The sequence below is a fragment of the Lonchura striata genome, chromosome 28 (genome assembly GCF_050655825.1).
Source record: "Lonchura striata isolate lonStrDom1 chromosome 28, ASM5065582v1, whole genome shotgun sequence".
NCBI lineage: Eukaryota > Metazoa > Chordata > Aves > Passeriformes > Estrildidae > Lonchura > Lonchura striata.
Genome location: NC_140730.1, coordinates 6,950,478 through 6,971,104, shown reverse-complemented (window position 1 = coordinate 6,971,104; position 20,627 = coordinate 6,950,478). Strand labels below are relative to the sequence as shown.

At 46.9% G+C, this 20,627-nt stretch overlaps 1 protein-coding gene across 1 annotated transcript; it reads right to left on the bottom strand.

The window, feature by feature from the left end:
- Positions 1-319: 319 nt before the first annotated feature.
- RAB11B (RAB11B, member RAS oncogene family) lies at positions 320-14,210 on the bottom strand. The gene is made up of 5 exons (XM_021528195.3): positions 14,123-14,210; positions 8,477-8,672; positions 6,518-6,711; positions 4,883-4,963; positions 320-2,130 (listed from the first exon to the last, which is right to left on the bottom strand). The coding sequence occupies exons 1-5, from the start codon at positions 14,160-14,162 to the stop codon at positions 1,985-1,987; spliced, it is 657 nt and encodes a 218-aa protein (XP_021383870.1). The 5' UTR covers positions 14,163-14,210; the 3' UTR covers positions 320-1,984.
- Positions 14,211-20,627: the final 6,417 nt, after the last annotated feature.

The following is a 20,627-nucleotide window of genomic DNA, read 5'->3' as shown; positions in this document are numbered from 1 at the left end:
ACCAAAAAGGAAACATCCCAGTTCCTACCTTCTCTCAACAGAATGCTAGTGAAGCAAATACCAAGTGTTGAAAGTGTTTCCTGCAGTGGAACACCCTAAGGACAGAGCCCTGTGATGCCTACTGAGGGGTTCATAGCCTGATTCAATGGGATCAGGCTGCAAGCATGCACCCTTTCACCTTGAATGTAACCTCTAAACAAAGATGAAGAGTGAAAGTGCCAGGCACCACGCGCATCCTGCGCTGGGAGCTGGAGCCCTCTCAGCGCATACAGTACAAAATTAAAGGCATTGGTCTGAAAATCTTATAAAAGAAAAGCCATCAGAGTTAACTGCCCTTAATTTTATTACATAACCAGACAGAACAGTTGAGACTGGAATGTCAGACTTCCTCTTCAAGCACAATTCACAGTTTCATATTTGCTTTGTGTATCAGTGAAGAAAAATCAACTCACTAATATGCAGCTGGGATTCATCCAGTGAGGTACAGGCTCAGAATACAGAGCAAAAACTCACTGCAAATGGCTCCACAAGCCTTTGGAGAGCAGCAGATGGTCTCCAGCTCTTCCTTTAGATCATTTCACCCAGTATTTGCCATCTGAACATTCAGCAGATACCGGAGGGGATACAAGTATGCAAGAGCTAGTGAGTGATGAAAAGCCATCAGAGATTTGCACAAGCAAGCAAGAGACTGACTACACAAAGTTGTGGTAACATTCTTCCCATTCAGCACAACAAAGAATTAGAGTAGTTAGCCCTGCTGATGACAAATCTGTTACATCAGTGAAGTACAATCATTTAAGAATTACAGTCTGCAGTTCAGTAAAACAGTAAGAAGAAAACAACAGGTTAGTAGTTATTATGTGAAATCCTAATATTTTGCATTTTTAGTAGAGGTCAATAGTGAAATATCATGAAGAGAAAGTTCCAGATACTATGGATCTGCGGAAGTTTTACAAAATGTATAAAGTATTGTGTTTCTCTACAACAACCAAAACCCTTACAAGTGCAGGTATATATGTGACATGAAAATATTGCCTCACTCACTCAGACAGGGGCAGGAGAGATCTAGAGAAAAAGCAGCATGCAAAAAAAACCCCTTGAACTAGAGCAGATCCTGCTTTCAGACACTACCTACAGTACAAAAGAAGCCTACTTGTACAGGCTGCAAAAGGTTTCTGAAATCAATATGCTGGCACTTACTGTACAATAATGTGAATTGATTAACATAAGCCATGAATAAATATTATACCACTTCATAAAGCCTGCACAGGCATTCATGGTGGCAGAGAAAGCAATGCAGATATATTTCATTGTTCCCAAATAAAACAAGAATAGAGAAAGATTTCCCAAGCAGGAAACAGTAAACTACACAGCCAGACTAACTGTATTAGGGGTAATTACAGAATAAGTAATGTTATTTTCAACAACTTTCTTATGTGTGTGCAGCCACTAAAATCCTCACTGTGAAACTTCATCAGGACAGAAAACAGAGCATTTGGCAGGATAGCTAGTTTAATTTCTCCCCCATGTTTACAGAAACACAAGAAAAAGAGATATCTGACTATGGGAGGAAAAACCTTGTCACCTAAATATAGTTATTTCTTCAACTGGTAGAGTCAAGTCCCATTGTTCCCCTCCCAGAAAACAACAACAAAACCAAACTGAAAAAAAAACCTAGAAAACCAAAACAAGCCTATTTGTTAAGAGTGTTTCATGGGATAATATCCAGCAGCAGATGTTCCAACACAAACATGTCTATCAGATCAGTGACTACATTTCAAGCCCAGAAGTCACCACATGGAAGGGGTTTCAGAGGGAGGGGGATGTTAGCCCTACAATTAAAGCTCTACTATGAGAGGGGAGATTTGGGAATGGAATAAAGGAGGGAGGAGGGAGTCACTGAATCACGGGAGTTAGGAAGTGCACACAAGTTTCTAAATGAAGCACAGACAAAGTGAAGGGCACAAGAGTCATCTAGAGAAGGTCACAGGTTCTGACAGCACTGGAGTTTGTTGGATTTCTGTCCATCGGTGGTTGGCGGGACGCTGATATCAACGACGTTGTTGCCAGGAGACTCATCGTGCGCAGACCGGTCGGCGATTTGCTTCTGCGACACGATGCGGTAGATTTCTGCAAGGAGAGCACACGGTCAGAGCCCAGGGCCACGGCCTCCCACGGGCACGGGGCCAAGCAAACTGTCCAAGAACGTGCCAGAACCCAAGAAGGAGAAGATTTAATTACAGGGCTCTAAATGGGAATCTAGGCTAAACAGATGTGGCATGTAATATCTGGCTGGCATTCCAGTTCTGGAATGAATACACCAGCTCTGTCTGGAACAGTTATTAAGACAAGAGTCCTCACTGCCTTCCACAACAGCATTTCCTATCCTGTTCTTTTTCAATTACTCCATGAAAATGGGGATTATTAAAAGGGGTTTTTAATGGGAAAGGAGCAGGAATGGTCATTTCTAAAACACGGAATCATCGTCTTTGTGATTAAAAAGAGTGGCCAGCATACTCTAGTAGCACCAAGCACCAGGATGCCAGGAAACCTTCACAGCAGCAACAGGTTACATGATGCCTACCTCCAATCCCAGCAATCTGCTACCACCAAGTAACAGCAATGCTCCTCTCTGCAACACATCAGTTTTCCTAGCTATGACAGTAAAAGCTGCATGGGTCCATAAAGTGCCATGCTTCTCCAAATGAATTTATTTGACGCAAACTAACTTAATGCTTGAAAGCACACAGATCCACAAAGCTATAACTGGAGAGAGACTACCAAATTAAAAGCTTTCACAAACAAACTGTTTCAACTGCATACTTAGCAGAAGTCTTATAAGTGGAAAGGTTTTAAAGTTACTTATTTCACTGACTATAAGCCCTTGTTCCAACTTCCACCCATTGTGAAACAGGAAAAGGGCAAGTACTTCCCTGGAAGTCTGTGGTAAATATTACGATCACATTCATACAGCCACAACCCCAAAAGAGGAACACCCAAAGCCTTTAGTAAGGATTAAAAATCACAGAGGACTGTGTAGGGCTTGTTTATGGGGATTTTTTGTTAGGTTTTTTTGGTGGTTTTTTTCCTTTTTAAGAATCTGCACTTATTTATGTTGTTTAAAATGGAAACCTTTAACTCAAAGCCAATCTTGCTGCCACTTGCTACCTACAGATCTTTGCTGCAAGGGAGGAGGAAGGTTATTCAGAGGCTGTCACACCGTTTTCTTTCCTGCTCAGTACTGTATTTGAATTAGAGCTGTTCAGAGTGGTTGCCAAGCCCCCTTTTGACACCCTTTGCTTTGGGGCAGCAGCTCTTTGGGGTGTTTTGTGGGCTTTTTTTTCTTCCAGTTGTTAAGATTCCTCAAACACGTGGCCAGTAGGGAAGCCCCCGTCCTGCTGTTCCCACTCTCTTCCCTCCACCAAGTCCCTTGTGATGGGTCCCAACTCACTACTCTACACAGCACATTTTTCTCGGTTCCTTCTCATCTCTTAGAAAGATGATTCTCCCACAGGTGTAATCACTTTAGGAAAAGCCTTTTCAGGACTCCTCAGTCTTCTCATCCATGTGCTTATGCTACCTGACCAGACAATCTCAACACTTTTAGGAGCCCAGGGTGCTGTGAGAGAAAGGGGCTTGAGTTCAGTTTGCCTGGGCCTGACCTCAGCTTGAGTTGTTACAGCACTGTGGCTCTCCCAGAGTGGCCTCAGGCCAGCATTTCTAACCAGGGTCTGTCTCAGGACAACACTGCAAGGGAAGACAGGATGGATGGTGACCTACACTCAGAGCACTACAATAAAAAATACTGTCTCAAAGTGCCAGGGAAATTGCCTCAAATCCAGCCAAGTGTCTCAGATCAGCCACGAATCTGCTACACAGTGCGAGAGCGGCCCAGCTCCAGCTCTGGGCAGTCGGCTCTGCCTCACACTCCAGATACTACAGTAGTGGCTCTCTAGTAACACAGATCTGCTGGGCACCAAATACAACCCATTCCTCACCTGTCAGGCTTCTACCTAGAGAGATAGCTTCCTATCTGCCTCTTCTTGGACACCTTGGAGTCAGAATTGGGGTTGTTCAGTCTGGAGAAGAAAAGGCTCTGAGGAGGCTCTTAACACAGACTACCAACATCTACAGACTGCCAAGGGAGCTGGAGAGGGACTTTGGACAAGGGCCTGGAGGTACAGAACAAGTGGAAGGTTTTTCTACTGCCAGAGGAACAGGGTTAGATGGGATGGGATAGTGGGAAGAAATTCTTTGCTGTGAGGGTGGGGAGGCCCTGGCACAGGGTACCCAGAGTGGCTGTGGCTGCCCCTGGATTCCTGGAAGTGTCCAAGGCCAGGCTGGACAGGGCTTGGAGCAACCTTGGATAGTGGGAGGTGTCCCTGCCCACGGCTCACTGTCAACTTGATATCCATCAGAATCCCCAGGTCCTTTTCTGCAGAAGATGCTATTGGTGCAGGGCAGTCACCACCTTTGCTATCAGCTGAGAACAAGAGTTCAGTAGTCTGAAAAAGGTACCAGCCTGCTTTGGTGCAAGAGATGACACTGCAACATTTAACTTCCAGCATGGCAGAGGCTTCACTGCCAAGATTTTGCGCAGGCACAGAAGCACAGTTACTAATTCCTTTACAACAGTGCTATTGCAATAGCTTGAACTTATGGAACATCAGGAGATGGAGACCTCCAGGAGACAGAAACCCTCACCTGGGACAGAAAGGGATGTATGGGGTGGGAAGCAGAACACAAAGGTAAGATTAGAAAGCTTGCAAACTAACCATTGTTCCCAAAACTCATTCCTAAAACATTCCAGAAAACTCCAAAAGGTGCCCATGAAGAAGATCCACCACCTCAGCTGCTCCACTGAATCCATAACAAACCATACCTGTAAGGATGTTCTTGAAGGCTTCTTCTACATTTGTAGAGTCCAGAGCAGATGTTTCAATAAAAGATAAGTTATTTTTTTCTGTAATAAATAAGAAGTAGTTCAGTTAAAAAAATTAATAACACTTTATTTCATATTTACGTTGAGGTTTTTAACTTTTGTTTTAGGCCAAACCAGCCAGGGCACAGTAATATCTTTTTCTTTTCCTTGCTGCACAAGGAACACCTTGGCTCTGGAGTTCTGCAACATTTCCTTTGCCCAAAGTGCAAGAATATTTTCCTCACCGCAGCCCTTGCTCAGTCAAACACCACAAAATACCATTCTCTTCTGGCTACAGATCACACCCAGAGGTATCTTGAGCAAGAGCCCCAGCAAAAGCACATCAGCTGCTACAGAGACACAATTCTCCTCTGCAACCCCAAGAAGATCAACAGACCTATACTTTCCTAATCAGACCCCACTTTCAAGTAACAATGACCCCTGAAAAAGACAGTCTTTTTTTCTTCTTTCCTCTTACAATGCAGTTTTTAAATATTACTATTATTATTAAAAAAGAAAGTGATTAACACTCAAATATCATACCTAGAATGGTTCTGTATCACCTGCCCAGGAATAAGCAAATTTCAGTAATGGAGCTTAAACAGCAACAATTAGGCCACCACTAGCAATTTTTAAACAGACTTAGGAGGAAGTCCAGGGACAAAAAGGAAGAAGCTGAACGAAGTGACCAAAATAAGAGACTATCTGGGGCACCCACCAACTTGTTTTGCTTCTCTTAGATAAATGTCACTTCTCCTTAATCTGAAAATTTAAAGTGGCTTTATTACCCTCTGGGTACTTGCTTACCAGCAAACTTCAGAAAGTGTGTATAAGCAAGCCTTGGTAATATTTCTAGAGGTATTTTAGAAGTTGTACATTTACATTCCACCTCCAAGCTTGACAGCCACACAAAAGATAAATGTCTCCAGGTCTTTCAGAACAAAAGCATATCTGACCAGTGCTCTACCAGGTAAGGAAGTGAAAAGGAATGTAGTGGTAGCATCTTACATAACCCACTTGACTTCTCCTAACAAATGATAATTCTCAAGTCTGATGACCGCTACATTTAAGTGAGACTAGATGACACTACTACATGCATCAGTGCTCTAGAGCAGCAGCCACCCGATTAAAAGAAGGTTCAGCATTCATTTGTAGCTGTCCACATTGATATCTACACAGTAGAAGCAGGTCTCTAGGAAGGAAGGATGGACATTTTGTATTGCAATATTTTTTTATTTTTATTGTGATATTTTCTCTTCTAAATATTGCTTACTGTTTCTAGCCTTGTTAGAAGAAGCGTTTATTCTTCGGCTATCAGGCAGCTCAAGAACAGTGTTTCAAAAACATGTACCACCACTAGATATAAAAAACAACAGAAAACTGCAAACTAAAAATGGCAAAGAAAATTCTCCAAAAAAACCCAAACAATCCACACATGCTAGTTACTAAGTCAAGATATTTCAATATAAAAAAACCCTAAAACAACAAAACACCTTAAATGTCTTTTTTTAGGGCTCAAACTGAAACTTGAGGTGAGAGTTGAGCCAGTGTGATCACAGCAGGCACCATCCCCCAGCCCGGAGCCCCGGTCCAAACCTGCGAAGGCCCTGGCCTCGTCAGTGGGCACGGCGCGGAGGTGGCGCAGGTCGCTCTTGTTGCCCACCAGCATGATCACGATGTTGTTGTCAGCGTGGTCTCGCAGCTCCTTCAGCCAGCGCTCCACGTTCTCATAGGTGAGGTGTTTGGCAATGTCATAGACAAGCAGAGCCCCAACAGCACCACGGTAATATCTGAAACCATGAGGCACAGCCCTTCATCGAGAGCTCTGTCTCAGCCACACCAACAAACAGGCCATCTAGCGCTTCTTTAATGCTCTCCATTTGGAGAAAGTTGTGCTGATGCAGATACTGCTGTTGGAGTGGTTTTGAAGCCTAAAACCAAGTTCCAAATGCAGGGTTTTTTTCTAATAGCATTTCTAAGAAACTCCAGTGTGTGTAACAAAATGCTGGAGAGCCTCCAGAAACCAGGACTGAAAATGTCCTGTCTGCTCCAGCTGTGCATAGGAAAACTCATTGCAGAATCAGTACAGCTGGGAGGTTTTTGTGAAGTTACAACTTACCTTTCTACTAGGAAAATAGCCCTTAATAAAATGTCACTATTTGTTCCTGATCCTTCAACTATCTCCCGCCCCTCCTACAAATTAAAGAGGGGACTCTGGGCTATATTGTTACTGTCCACCAGGATAGTGGATATCCACAAGAACAGAGTTTGCCCCCTCAGTGCAGGTTTGGGCCCAGTTCAACACAAGCCAAGGGCTCAGCCCAGCACAAGCCACTCTGTATCAGCAATCCAGTAATATCCATATCTCTCTTCCACACAATCCTACCATTTCTCCTCAGTTCTGCCAGCACCTGTCTGACATGTTGTAGAACTGAGTCAGGGCACCAAGTCAGCAGAAAACATTCTCTTTTCCCTGATGTTTGGTGTTCTGCTGGCCGAGCAGGCTGAACTGGCTGAGTGATGTGTCAAGCAGCAGTTAGTGCCAAGCACAAAGGAGAGGCAGGATCACAGGACTGCAGCTGCACTAGCTCCCAGCAGCAAAACCTGTTGCTGTTGACCCAGACTAGACGAGCAGTTTTTACAGCAGCTTCTGCATCCCTTTCCCTATAGACTGCTGCCTTTGGGCTTCAGGGTCTCCTGGTTTTCTCCCATCCCCTTACCTTGAGTTTAATGGCTCAACCTGTGCATGACTCAGAAACATGTTTTTACCTTTATAAACTGATACACATCTGTAACATAACAAAAAATCAACTCACTGATCAAAAAATGCTCTGGAAAACCAGGCCTGACCAAAGGGTTTGCTCTTTATCCTCTGCAAGATACTTTTGCCAGCATAGAAACAGGTACACCTCAAGCCACTCTGTGGATTAACAAGGTGCCATAGGTGAAAAAGCTTCTCACCTCCAGGGATTATGCCTAATGCCTATGCCAGCACAATCATTGTTGCCTTCCTACTTCCAGCCTATTCAATGGCTGCACTCATTGACCTAATTTTCAGGGCTGTGACTAATTCAAAGTCATTGAGATTTCAAGGGACTTTGTGGCTGCAAGTTTTCCTAAAAATACCCTCAAATGTCAAGACTGAGGAGGCAACTGAGACCAGAAGCCATGGGTGTTACAGTAAGCCACCATACCTAGACCAAAACTTGATAGCAATAGTACCCAGCTTCCATCTGAAAAGATACTCACTCCACATAACAAACACAGCACATTCAGCACAGACAAAAACCAAATCCCAAAACTCAAACAGAATTTCCCACAGTTTTGATTTAAGCTGCCATTTGTTTCTATAACAGTAACATGAGAATCTAAAAAGTACTTCTATTATATTAATTCTAGGGAACACAAAAGAATTTGCTATCTTATAACTTGGATCCACACTGAAGTCTGTCACAATGACTTTATCATGTGTGCCAAGTATGTTTCACTTTCTACCCAAACATTTATCTGCAGCATCTCTGCTAGAATTCTGTTGAGCAAAGACAGAGTACTCACGCTGAGGTAATCGCACGGTATCGCTCCTGGCCTGCAGTATCCCAGATCTGGGCTTTTATCGTCTTCCCATCCACCTGTATGCTCCTGGTGGCAAATTCCACCCCAATGGTGCTCTTACTTTCCAGATTGAACTCATTGCGTGTGAAACGTGACAGAAGATTACTTTTCCCAACTCCAGAGTCTCCAATCAACACAACTGAAAGGAAAGACATTATTTTCACAATTAATTTCTCATACCAGCACTGACCCCAAGCTACAGTGCAGCCTGGTGAGCAGCATCCACCAGAAATGTACAGTCAGATAACACAGGAGAAACAACGTAAACAATACCACAGTCTTTACTACGCACAGCTTGCTTCTCCAACCCCAGAAGAGCCCCAAACTGTTTTGTGGTGAGTAGCTGCCCAGTCCTCAGAGGTGAAAATGAGAAATTGCTACAGCAACTGTTAAAGTCAAACAGTGCTTTGGAAGCCCCAGCCACTGCAGCAGGCAGAGGTAAGACATGCCCGTCACACACTCAACCTTTGGCACAGGAAGGCTACAACACACATTTTAAGAAACACTACAGCCAAGAACATGGCAACAGGCTACCTGTCTGCCCAACAAAAGCCTTTGTACAGGGTAAGTATACTCTATTTTTATTAAAAAAACCAAAAACTGGTAAGTAAACAATTATTTGCAGTCCCTGTTGAAATCATATAGGGTGTTTCATTTCAATAATTTAATTAATGAATATGTTCACTACAAAAGGGTGAAATCAGGAGACATTTGGTACTACAAAAAAAAGATACAAAGCAAAGCAGAACTTCATCCAGCAAAACAAGTTGTAGGAGACTGCATGAGAAGTAAGAGATGAGCTAGGAACCTCTGCCTCCACACATGGTGTTGCCATGATAACAGAAAAATGTAAGTGCAGAGAGCTCTTCAGCACACAAAGCCCAGCTTTCCTGAAAGGAATTGTGAAAACAAAGGTACATCTTGCAGCATTAGAGGTCCCCAGCATAGAGGTTCCCTCTACTTTTTGACTTGCAGAGGAGAGCAAGAAACAACTGAGAAAAACACAGTTGAAACAGCTGAGCCATGCTCTCTTCCTCTAGCAAACACTCTTATCACATACCCTTTGGAATTCAAGTGTCCTGGCTCAACCAAAAGGAAGAAAGGCAGCCAGCCTCTGTGAGCTTCTTTAACCTTGGGAATATTTCCTACTCCAGTTGTAAGTACAGATTTGCTGATCTTCCTCATTCATATGGTCTGCTCTTCCTACAGAAAAGCAGACATGGGCAAAAAACATTCCTGATCTCCTCCCAGCAACTACAGAAGAACCTTCTCATTGCACACTTCCAGAATGTGAGCTCACCAGTGTTTTCCTAGGGCCAAGGATCATACTTATCTTTTAGAGCTGCTACAGCTTTTCTCTGCTCAGGCCATTGTTTGAGGATGGAGCTCTGGCAGTGCCCTGCTCCAGCTCACTGCCACTCCACCCCTGGAGCACATTCCCAGGCTGCTGCTGGACCCTGGCTCTCTGCTGCAACAGCTCCCGAGCTGCACAGGGGCATTGTGCCGGAGAGCCCCTGTGCAGCTCCTGTGCCTGAGAGCACAGACAGACAATTGTGCTAGCACAGCTGAACAGGCAAAACACAACACAGGCAGGAATGGGCAGCCAGCACCACCACTACCCACCTGGGAGAACTTAAACCAGCTCCTCACAGTGCTCTGCCTTCCCTGGCAAACATCCTAAACAATTTTTTAGGGAATGAGAACAGATAGCAAAAAAAATATTTTATTACAAGTTCTAAATCTAGGATTTTGTCAGCTTTATTTTTCAGACAAACAGTTTTTCATCACTAATTCCATGGGACCTTCCAAGAACAGGCGGAGGTCACCCATCTTGCACAGGAATCTGCTGGCTGGAATAGGCTCTATCCTACAGCAATGCCCTGACCATACCAAAAGTAAGAATATCCACCACACAAGCTAGACCAGATTGGAAGACCTCTGAGGCTTCCACTGGTTTCCAAAGGAAGTTATCTTCCCATGATTTTGCGTCTGGAGAAAGCACAGCCTTTCCACGTTCTAGCCATCTCCCAGGCTCTGGCTCTCAGGTCATTAATTCCAACTCCATCTGTCACTGGAAGAAAATTCCAGGAGTCCTGCACTCCTTTGGCTGGTTATTCACAGGCTCCCTTCACCATGCTGCCCCACATTCCAGCAGAGCTTCTAGGAGAGCATTTTTCAGAAGTTAAAGGAAGGCAACCAGATCCCAATTCAATAAAGAGCATTCCTAGAGTTTCCATGTGCTTCTTATTAATACTCAATCTTGAGCACTAAAAGGGCATTTTCACTTTCAGGAGAAAGATGCCAAGACTGGGGGCCCCACATGCAGAGAGAAGCCACAAACTTATTTTCTACAGGAGCTGAGCAAGAAGAGACCTTCAACATCCTGGACTAAGTGATTAGATCTTGGGAAAGTTTCTAAATTTGGTAACAGGCCACCACAGAGTATTGCCTATTCAAATTCAGAAGTCATGACAGAGAAGGAAAAAAGTTCCAAATGACAGCTTAGGAATCTGAATACTCTCTAAACCCATCTCACCAGAACCGAGGAACTCGCTCTTGAAATGCCCCTAAGGGCCACACTGATGATGAAAAGATGCACTGGTTTGATCCTGGAAGTGACACAAGCCAGTAACCATAACCAGCACCAGCCACCTTCAGATGGCTCGAAGCACACAGACAAGCCTTGCATAGTGTCCTGTTTATATCCTGAATCCTGCTCCTTCAGCATTGTCTGATGTTTTCTCTCCTTCAGCACCCCCTGCCACTGTGTCGGTTATGTATCACCACCAAATTACCCACCCATCAACCCAGTCACCACCCTCACTCTGCTTCCTGTGTCTACAACATCCAGAAGTACAGCACAGGATTGTGCCACACAATCCCACCCCAAACATCTGCCCTGTATATTGAGATCCTTGCACAAAACAAGCTGAAGTCAGAATTAAAATTCCAGTGCCATACATCATTGGTAAGAAAGGGAAAATAAACAGATCAAGTTTAATGACAGAATTGTAAATACACTCATTTATTAATCTGGGAAAAAGAATATATACTTTTGAGTGATTAAGAAGATTAAGACTCCCTCTAGCAGAGACCATCTAACCAGAGTTTGTGATAAATATGAAGTACATAAGGTTGCCAGATATTGATGAATAATAGGATATGCATTTGTTTTTAGTAACCACAGCCTTAGTTATGTGGAAACTAATCAGAGCAGTCTAAATTCCCACAGAAGTAAAACAAAATTCTTTTTCCCTATGGCTGATTTTCCTTGCCCTTTCCATGAGCCAGCACACATTTGCACAAACGCAGATTTAATTTTTAAAATAAACACTGATAATAGCTAGTCTTCTCAAGAGCAAAATTATTGTGCAGATCACATTTAATAGGTACAAAGCTTCCAACATTTTTAACAGCTCTTCAAAGGTCACAAATTCAATTCCAAATCAATGCATCCAAAACACATCCTGAAAAGTCCCTGCTTTTTCACCATCCCTGCTACAAAACTAACTGGGAATAGAGGCCAGAACTGCTGGCTTCACTTGGGTCACATCGCTGAGCACAGCCACAAGCTCTTTGCAGCCTCACTAACCCACACAGCCCTGCACACACAAAGGCTGGCTCAGGCACTTTGGTAACAAGTAATATTTTGTTGTGATCAATAAAATAAGCAGTTCTGTTGGGATGCACACAGGAAAAAAAAGGGAAATTTGGAACAAAGATGCACTAAGTTCAGCAGAGCAAATCTGACTATAATCACTCACATTTCCAGAGCACTCCCAAACCTTAAGTTAGTCATTCCCTGCCACATACTGTCCTTTGGAAATAGGTCTTTGGAAATAGGTGGCAGGGGAAACAGTCAAGCGTTAAATTTAATAAAAATAAACCTTCCCAGACTAAGATCCTCTAACATCATTACTTCTACCTCTGACTAGTACACAGACTGACAGAACAGAGTTTAAAAGTCATCTATGTAGCTAAGAAGGGGCTAAACCACAAAGCAACCAAAGTCCTGGACATCATTACAGCAACTGTCCTTGATGTTTAATTCCACTATTGAAGGAGGCAAAAAGAAAAGGCAGGAGAGTTGGTCCCACAGCAGAGCCCTCATCACACTTGGTCCCATTTATATTATTTTTTGTCTAGTCCCAAAAAGCCTCAGAAGGAAAAGATAAATAATCAAACCTACAAAGAAATCCTTCTCTACTTTTTTTTTTTTTTTAAAGAAATCCACACAACGACCCCTCCCAAAAGATGCGCAGAAAAGGGCAATTCTCTCACCCACTTTTTACTAAGTGCTACAAAGTGTGAACCATCACAGTAAAGATCCTGACCAAATGATTTTAGGTTGAGTCTCATCCCAAATAATATTAAAAATGCATTTCAAAGCAAGTATTTTTAAAAGATGAATGCATTCTCCCTAGCTAACTGACTATTCAGAGGAAGAAAAAAATAAGTACAATTTTTAGGCTTTCAGATTCCTGGCTATTAAACCACCTGGGAAACAGACTTCAAAAGGAAACTACTTTAGACTCAGAGTGTTTAGTATATTTTCACATGCTGGTCATGTGCTTTACAGGCAGAGAAGAAATAAGGGCTTTGTTTCTCCATTATCTTCAAAATTCAACCCAATTCTGTAAAACAAATAAAGCAAATAAGCAAAAAAATCTATAAAGTATTTCCCACGGATGACTACCTGTTCTTTGGTCCACAAGTTCGGAATCACTGCTGCCCTTGTGAGTGTCCAGATACAAAGACATCGAATGCCTGGGAAATTGTCACAGCAGCAAGTGACCCCCAGAGCCCTCACAGACCATCAATGGCACCGTTAGCACTGCCCCTCCCAAGAGTGAACTCTTGGGATAAAAATCAGGTTTCAGCCACTCTACCAACAGTAGATCTGGTGCAAAACAGGCTGGGAAACCAAAAATGAAGGTGCTGCACCCACCTGCACTGCTCCTCGGGCCTCACAGGCAGAGCTGTGGGCTGCTCCGGGAAATCGGTCAGCTTGAGCCTCTGGCCAGGCGGGAGGCCGGCCTGGGGAAACATCCCACGGGACAGAAACCCCGAAGACATCCCGCGGGATGACATCCCCCGGCTCCCCCCGGAGCCAGCGCAAGAGGAGCAGCACCGAGCCCTCACAAGAGCCCCGGACACGCCACAGGAAAGGGCTGGGGCGGCGAGCACCCTCCAGCACAACCAGCTAACACCGCTGCGGTCCCAGGCTCCCAGTACCGGCGCTCAGGGGAGACCTGCGAAGGAGTCTCCATCGAAGCTTACGGGTTTGCAGCTCCGACTCGACACCGGGCGATCTCCGGACAACCAGCGGCACCGCCGGGCACAGCGCCGGCCGCTCCCCACCGCGGCGGCCCCCAGCTGCTGGCGCGCGGCCTACGCCGACCGGACCGGACCGGACCGGACCGGGGCGGGGCGGGGCGGGAAGGCCCTTGCGGCTCTCCCGGGGCTGCCCCGGCTCCAGACCAGGCCGGGGGCCCACAAGGCCGCGGCGGACGCCCTGGGCCCGCGCGGACCGCTGGTCCCGGCCGAGAGCGGCGCGGCGCGGCGGCCGCGGCCCTGCTGAGCACGTACCTTTGAACAGATAGTCGTACTCGTCGTCGCGGGTGCCCATGGCGATGGCGGCGCCGACCCTCTGCCTGCCCGGCACCGACCGCGGCCCAGCCGGGGAGGGGCGCTCCCGCACGGCCCAATCAGCGCCCGCTAGAGGCCGCAGGAGGCGGGCGGTGCACCAGAGCTACCGACAGCAGCCAATAAACGGCGGGAACTCCGCTGACTGTCGGGGAGCGCTGCCCAATCGAAGGGAGGCACCTGGGGGGGGCCGTGCTTGGGTGCCCGAGCTGGGACCCCGAGAGGCGGGGCGGGGCGGGGCGGGCGGGGCGGGGCGGGGCGGGCGGGGCGGGGCGGGCGGGGCGGGGCGGGGCGGGGCGGGGCGGGGTCAGGCCGGCGGGAGGGCCGGGGTTGGTGTTGAGGGCCGGGGTTACTGTGAGGGCCGGGGTTGGTGTGAGGGCCGGGGTTACTGTGAGGGCCGGGGTTGGTGTGAGGGCCGGGGTTACTGTGAGGGCCGGGGTTGGTGTTGAGGGCCGGGGTTGGCGTGAGGGCCGGGGTTAGTGTTGAGGGCCGGGGTTGGCGTGAGGGCCGGGGTTACTGTGAGGGCCGGGGTTAGTGTTGGGGGCCGGGGTTACTGTGAGGGCCGGGGTTACTGTGAGGGCCGGGGTTACTGTGAGGGCCGGGGTTGGCGTGAGGGCCGGGGTTGGCGTGAGGGCCGGAGTTACTGTGGGGGCCGGGGTTACTGTGGGGGCCGGGGTTAGTGTTGAGGGCCGGAGTTACTGTGGGGGCCGGGGTTACTGTGGGGGCCGGGGTTGGTGTTGAGGGCCGGGGTTGGTGTTGAGGGCCGGGGTTACTGTGAGGGCCGGGGTTAGTGTTGAGGGCCGGAGTTACTGTGGGGGCCGGGGTTACTGTGGGGGCCGGGGCGCGGCGGGACGCGGAGCTGGGGCAGTCTGTCCGGGGAGGAGTTATTACACCGGAGGGACGGTGGCCCTTGGGAGGATGGGGCTCTCCCGGTTGGAGCAGGATCGCTGGGAGAGAGGTTTCGCTCCTTTTGAGAGTGACCGCCGATCTCTGGGGCGTGATGTCAGCTCTGGGCGGGGGAGAGAACTGGCCCGGCCCGGCGGTCAGCGCAGCACCGGAGCCGGGGAACGCGGCGGGGGCCGCCTTCAGCAGCGCCCCAGGACAAGCGGCTGCCACCCGGAGCCCCCGCCCCAGCCCCCTTGCTTCCCCCTCGGGCTGCTCCCTGCTTCGCTCAGCGCTCTTGGCCCCACCTTCCTGATAAACACCAGCTGAAAAGGCTGTTCTGGCAAATACATGCCCTCACAGTGATGCAATTGCTCAAGAAAATAATTTCCTCCTTTTTTTCCTGGCACGGCTCTAGGCAGTTTCCTGAGCGGAGTGGTGACCAAAGCCAGAGGCTGCGGCCACTCGGGCAGTGACGGCGGGACACCCTTTGCCTCGGTTTTGTGGGACATCCTTCACCTTCCCGACGGCAGAGTTGCAGCAACTCCTCCTGGGAGCGCTGTCCAGGCTGCAGGACCAGCCTCACGGAGCCTCCCGGGAGCCCATGGGTGTCCCTGCTGCCCTGGTGGCCCCCTCCTCTTGACCCCGTACAACCTATGCACACTTGTGTCCCATTACTGGACTGACATCTTTTGTTGTTATTGGACAAACCCTGGCAGGGAAACTGGTGACTCCCTCTCTCTGTGATGTGCAAATAAGTGGCTCTGCTCATCACACATTTCTCTCCTGGGTTGTGCTCTTCACGATGGGTCTGCCCTACTTCCCTGGAGGAGTGTTTATCCAGCTAAAGGATTAGTGCATCTGCAGTATCACAGAGGGAGCAGCAACAAGACTGAGACATTGGTGAGGAAAAAGCTCTGGCTTTGGACTTATTTTCACTGGCCTTGGGATATGCTCAAAGTGGGAGCAATGTCAGGATAGGGACAGATTCAGGCTCTGTGGCACTGAGCTGCTCTCAGCCTCCCCCAGACATGTGAACACCTTGGACAGGTGGGACCATGGTATCCAAGGGGTCCCATTCCCAAAAAAATAAGTGCTAATGAATTAGTGGGGGCAGGCAAAGAGGCAGTATCCTCTGACAGCTTGGCTGGGTGACACCCAGGCTGTCAATGACCCAGGCTCTGAGAATGGGTGAGAACCAGCATGCTGCAAGCACACTGCAATCCCACTGCCAAGGTATCCAGGTATCCCTGTTGCTTATCAGATAATTGAAGCAGCAGGGAAGGAAAGCCAAAATTTCATAGAACCTGTGGTCTAGGAAAGACGCTGTCTAGAAATGGTTTGGGCCAGTTGTTCCTCTGTGACAGACAGCAATTGCTGAAGGAGTGGGGAGGGACTCTGACTTGGTGTTAGAAGAGGGGTGCTGTCTTGGGGCAGTGTAGGGTTAAGCATGAGCCGATAGTCCCCATGTTCTTCACATCCAGGAGTCCCCCCAGCTCGTGGTATGTTTTGCATTGGAGAATCAGTGTCATTTCACCGAAACCAGATGTGTGTCACTGATGGGGTAATACAATTGCAGAACCTTCCACATGTCCTCAAATTGAACACAGGCCATCAAGCTTCCTGAGGTCCCACCTGGGTCAGCAAACTGATAAGGAAACTCCCCTGTCAGACCATTCAGATCCTGCTCTGGGGGTCCCACTGGCACCCCAGACTGGCACTGCTGGGATCAAAGCCCCTTTGCAGCAGTGGCTCCAGTGACCCCACAGGTCCTGTGTGACTCCCCACACACCCCAGTCCCCCAGTCAGACCAGCTCCTCTCACCAGCTCAGCCCCAGGTTTCCCACAGCACAGTCCCTGACCCCAGTTCCTCTGTGGTGCAGTGACACAGAACAGCTCCAGCTGGTGCCCCTGGGGAGGGATCTCAGACAAAGCCCCTCTGGGCTGTGCCCATCCTGATGCTGATATTTAGCCTGGCTCCTATTCCTAGCTCCTGCAGAGCCCCAGGGTGACTGCCCACCCCTCATCTGGCTCCCTAGGGCCCCAAGCCCTTGGTCAGGCAAAGGATCAGTGCCAGGTCCCAGCCCCTTGCTGGGGACTGGCCATTCCCCCCACTCTGAGCACAACCTGCAGCTTGCTGCTGCTACCTGAGCTGGGCACTGGAGCATTCTACAACAGCCCTCCCTTTGTTTTAGTGGAGCACACCTGCTGGACCCTGAAAGGAAAAAGATTTTGAAAGGAAAAAAGATATTGAAAGGAAAGGAAAAAGATATTGAAAGGAAAAAGAAAAAAAACTTTCAAGACATTTGGGTACTGCCCTTATATACAATATTATTACAAGGAAAAAAACAACAGAATTAAGGCCAACAGGGTGAAGCACAGCATAGATTCCTGTGCATAAATACTTCACAAAATCACAAATTATTCTCAGAAGTCAGTTATTTATCAACCCATTGATAACAGAAATCATTAAGTTTGAAAAACACTTCTGAGACCACCAAGTCCAACCTATGATCGAGCACCACCAAATCCACTAGACCAGAGCACTGAGCGCCACATCCAGTCTTTTCTTAAACACCTTCAGGAACAGTGACTCCAACACCTCCCTGGACAGCCCATCTCAGTGTCTAATCACTTTTTCTGTGAAGAAATTCTTCCTAATGTGCAATGTATACTTCTCCTAGTGCAGCTTGCTCTTGTATCATAGCATGGGTCCCCACTGGGTAATAATTAGCATTGACTCCTGTCAAAATCCACTTGTGCGGGGTTGTCGTGATGGTTTGTTAACCAATCCCAAAAGTGCAAAAAGACAAACAGCAGTGGACTATCAGTTTAATCACAACAAATGCACCTTTATTTAGGTACCGACAGCAAATGCAATTGAGGGGACAGAAAAGAGAAATAAAGAATAGAGAGAAAAGAGGGGAAGGGGAATATAGCTATCACCACTGAGACGAGATCCTCAGTGGTCCAGCCATATAATTTTGCCATCATCCGTGGGGGTGCACTGAAGTCTTCCCAAAAAGTTACAGTTTATGTAGTCTTTAGCCAAAGTGAGTGGCAGCTGGCCAGAAAGTGGGCAAGATTGATGGGCCATTGTGAAGAGCCCGTTGGTCTGAGAAGCAGGTGCTGGCATGCAGGGACAAGCCACCGCTTGTCACAACCTGCTCAAATGCAGCGTTCTGTAGAAGCACAGTGAGCACACCTGCAAACAATCACTTGGCAAGTGTCCACATCCACCTCAGCAAGGCCAGAACTCCTGCCAGTGGTCTTCAGGTCCTTGTGATGGTTGTGAGGCACAAAAAAGGAAACTTTGGACCATCTCTCACAACTCCATGATTCCAGAAGGCTGATCAATCACTTTATTATACTATATTAGTATACTTATTATGAAACTCGCTGCCCTTACAGACAGTCCGATAAAGTTTGACCTACTTGGTCCTTGAAGTCCATCACTATTGGCCAATTAAGAAATCGCCCTTTGGTAAACAAGTCTCCATAACACATTCCACATGTTCACAACAGCAGGTGCAGCGAGTGACAATAAGAATTGTTTCTCATTCTTTTCTCTGATCTTCTCACAGCCTTCCCCAGGACAGTGCCTGGGAAAGTTATGCCTGCAGCTCCCTGTGGAGAGAGCTGCTGCCACACTCTTGTCCTCTTGCTGGCTGCCACGTAGAAAAGCCTAACCCACACCTGGATCCACCCTCTTGTCAGGAAGTTGTGAAGGCCAAGAAGGTCCCCTCTGAGCCTCCTTGTCTCCAGGCTGAGCCCACTCATCTCCCTCAGCTGCTCCTTATCAGACACCTGCTCCAGATCCTTCACCAGCTTCATTGCTCTTCTCTGGACTAATTCAGCACCAAAATGTCCTTCCTGAACTGAGTGGCCCAGAACTGCACACAGAACTCGAAGTGCTGCTTCCCTAGTGCTAAATTCAGCAGAACAATCACCTCCCTGGTCCTGCTGGCCACACCTTGGCTGTTGCAGGCTGTTGACCTTCTTGGCCTGAGCACTCCTGGCCTCATGTTCAGCCGCTGTTGACTGCTGCAGCACGCACCTTGCAGGGTGGCTGCGGCGGGGGCACGACTGTTCCCTGCGAGCTCTGCAATCCCAGTTATCAGCAGGGACAGACAGGGATGGCACCAGGCTTGGGGTGGGACAAGATGGATTTATTCCTGGGCCCCCAGACAAGACTGGGGCGGGGGTGAACAGAAGTATAAGGTGGGGCAAATACACAGTAACAAACGGGGTGTCAAGGGCAACAAAACAGACACAGAACTCTGGAGAGAGGGGTAGGGATAGGGAGGATTGACAACTTGCAGGGGAGGAGGTTAGGGAAGGGCTTGGGAAAATTGGCAACTGGGAAAGGGAGGGGATTAGGGAGGAGAACAGGGGGCAAACATGGATTCAAAGCAAAACACACCACAACATCTTCCCGTTTCTTTTTACAAAAGAGGAGAGTTCTGGGGTTCAAAACAAATTAATGAATCTATTATATAACATATCAAATACATAATCTATCATATAACAGATTTAAGTATATGACAAATTATTACAGCAACAGAAAACAATTCAAAAATTATCAGGAAAAAATGAACTACTCGTGACCATAACACATGGGGCAAGGATCTTCTTCACATAAGAAACTTAATATAAAATGTACAAAGTCATTATATACGGAATCAGGGTCTGGAGTAGGAATTGCAGCAGAATTATCTTGAAGTAAGACTTGGCTTGAAGCATGAATCACCAAGGAATCTGCAGGATCTGGCTTTCTGGGGTTTGAAAGTGATTTTGGAGGTCACTCCTCCTGTAGGATATGATCAGCAAATGGAGATGTAGTCTTGCTCATTTTATTTTATGTAACAGTGGGTATTAACTGGACAGAGTGACTCCTCTCTCTATAATATATAACTTAACAAGCAGATTATTTTATAGTATCAAGAATATAATAAACAATTTTTTAATCAAGAAATTTAGTTGAAAACATGGGAAGATGGTTAAACAAAAATCAACAAAGATCATGAAGTTTAAATAAGTTCTAAAGGTAAATTAATGAACTCATTTTCCAAAGTGTACTGTGAAAACTTTAAAATAATATGGACATTAAAAGGAACACTTAGTGGGGTATAATTAAGGGAATGGATGGGGAACTTGGGTAGTCACTCTTGAATAATTTTGGTTTTATATTCATTCAATTGTTTATTTTTATTTTTATTCAGATGATAGTTTTTTTGACTTTGGACAGTTTTTTCCTATGTGACCTTTTTACAGGTGAAACAAATTTTTGACTTTGATGGGCAAACACTTGCCTCATGTCTCTTTTTCCTATATTTAAAATATGTTTTAAATTGTTCTTTTTGGTTCATTTTTTCATTTATCTCAACTGTGGAAGCTTGTAGGTTAATGATCTGGAAGGGTTTCCGCAAAGGCTTCGAAGGGTCAAGGGCTCTGGGGAGATTCTTCCAAAAATTAATTGCTAGTTGAATTAGTAATTGATTCAGTTCATAAGAAGAAATCTGATTACTTTGGCGACTGCCACAAGTGTTATGGGCTATCGGTAAGG

Bases quoted from the DNA above. Each gene is read 5' to 3' on its own strand.
- RAB11B (XM_021528195.3), bottom strand. From the start codon at position 14,162: ATGGGCACCCGCGACGACGAGTACGACTATCTGTTCAAAG. The intron at 6,712-8,476 runs GTGAGTACTCTG...TCATGGTTTCAG, and splicing joins TACCGTGCGATTACCTCAGC to ATATTACCGTGGTGCTGTTG. The intron at 2,131-4,882 runs GTATGGTTTGTT...CTCTCCTTGCAG, and splicing joins CTTCAAGAACATCCTTACAG to AAATCTACCGCATCGTGTCG.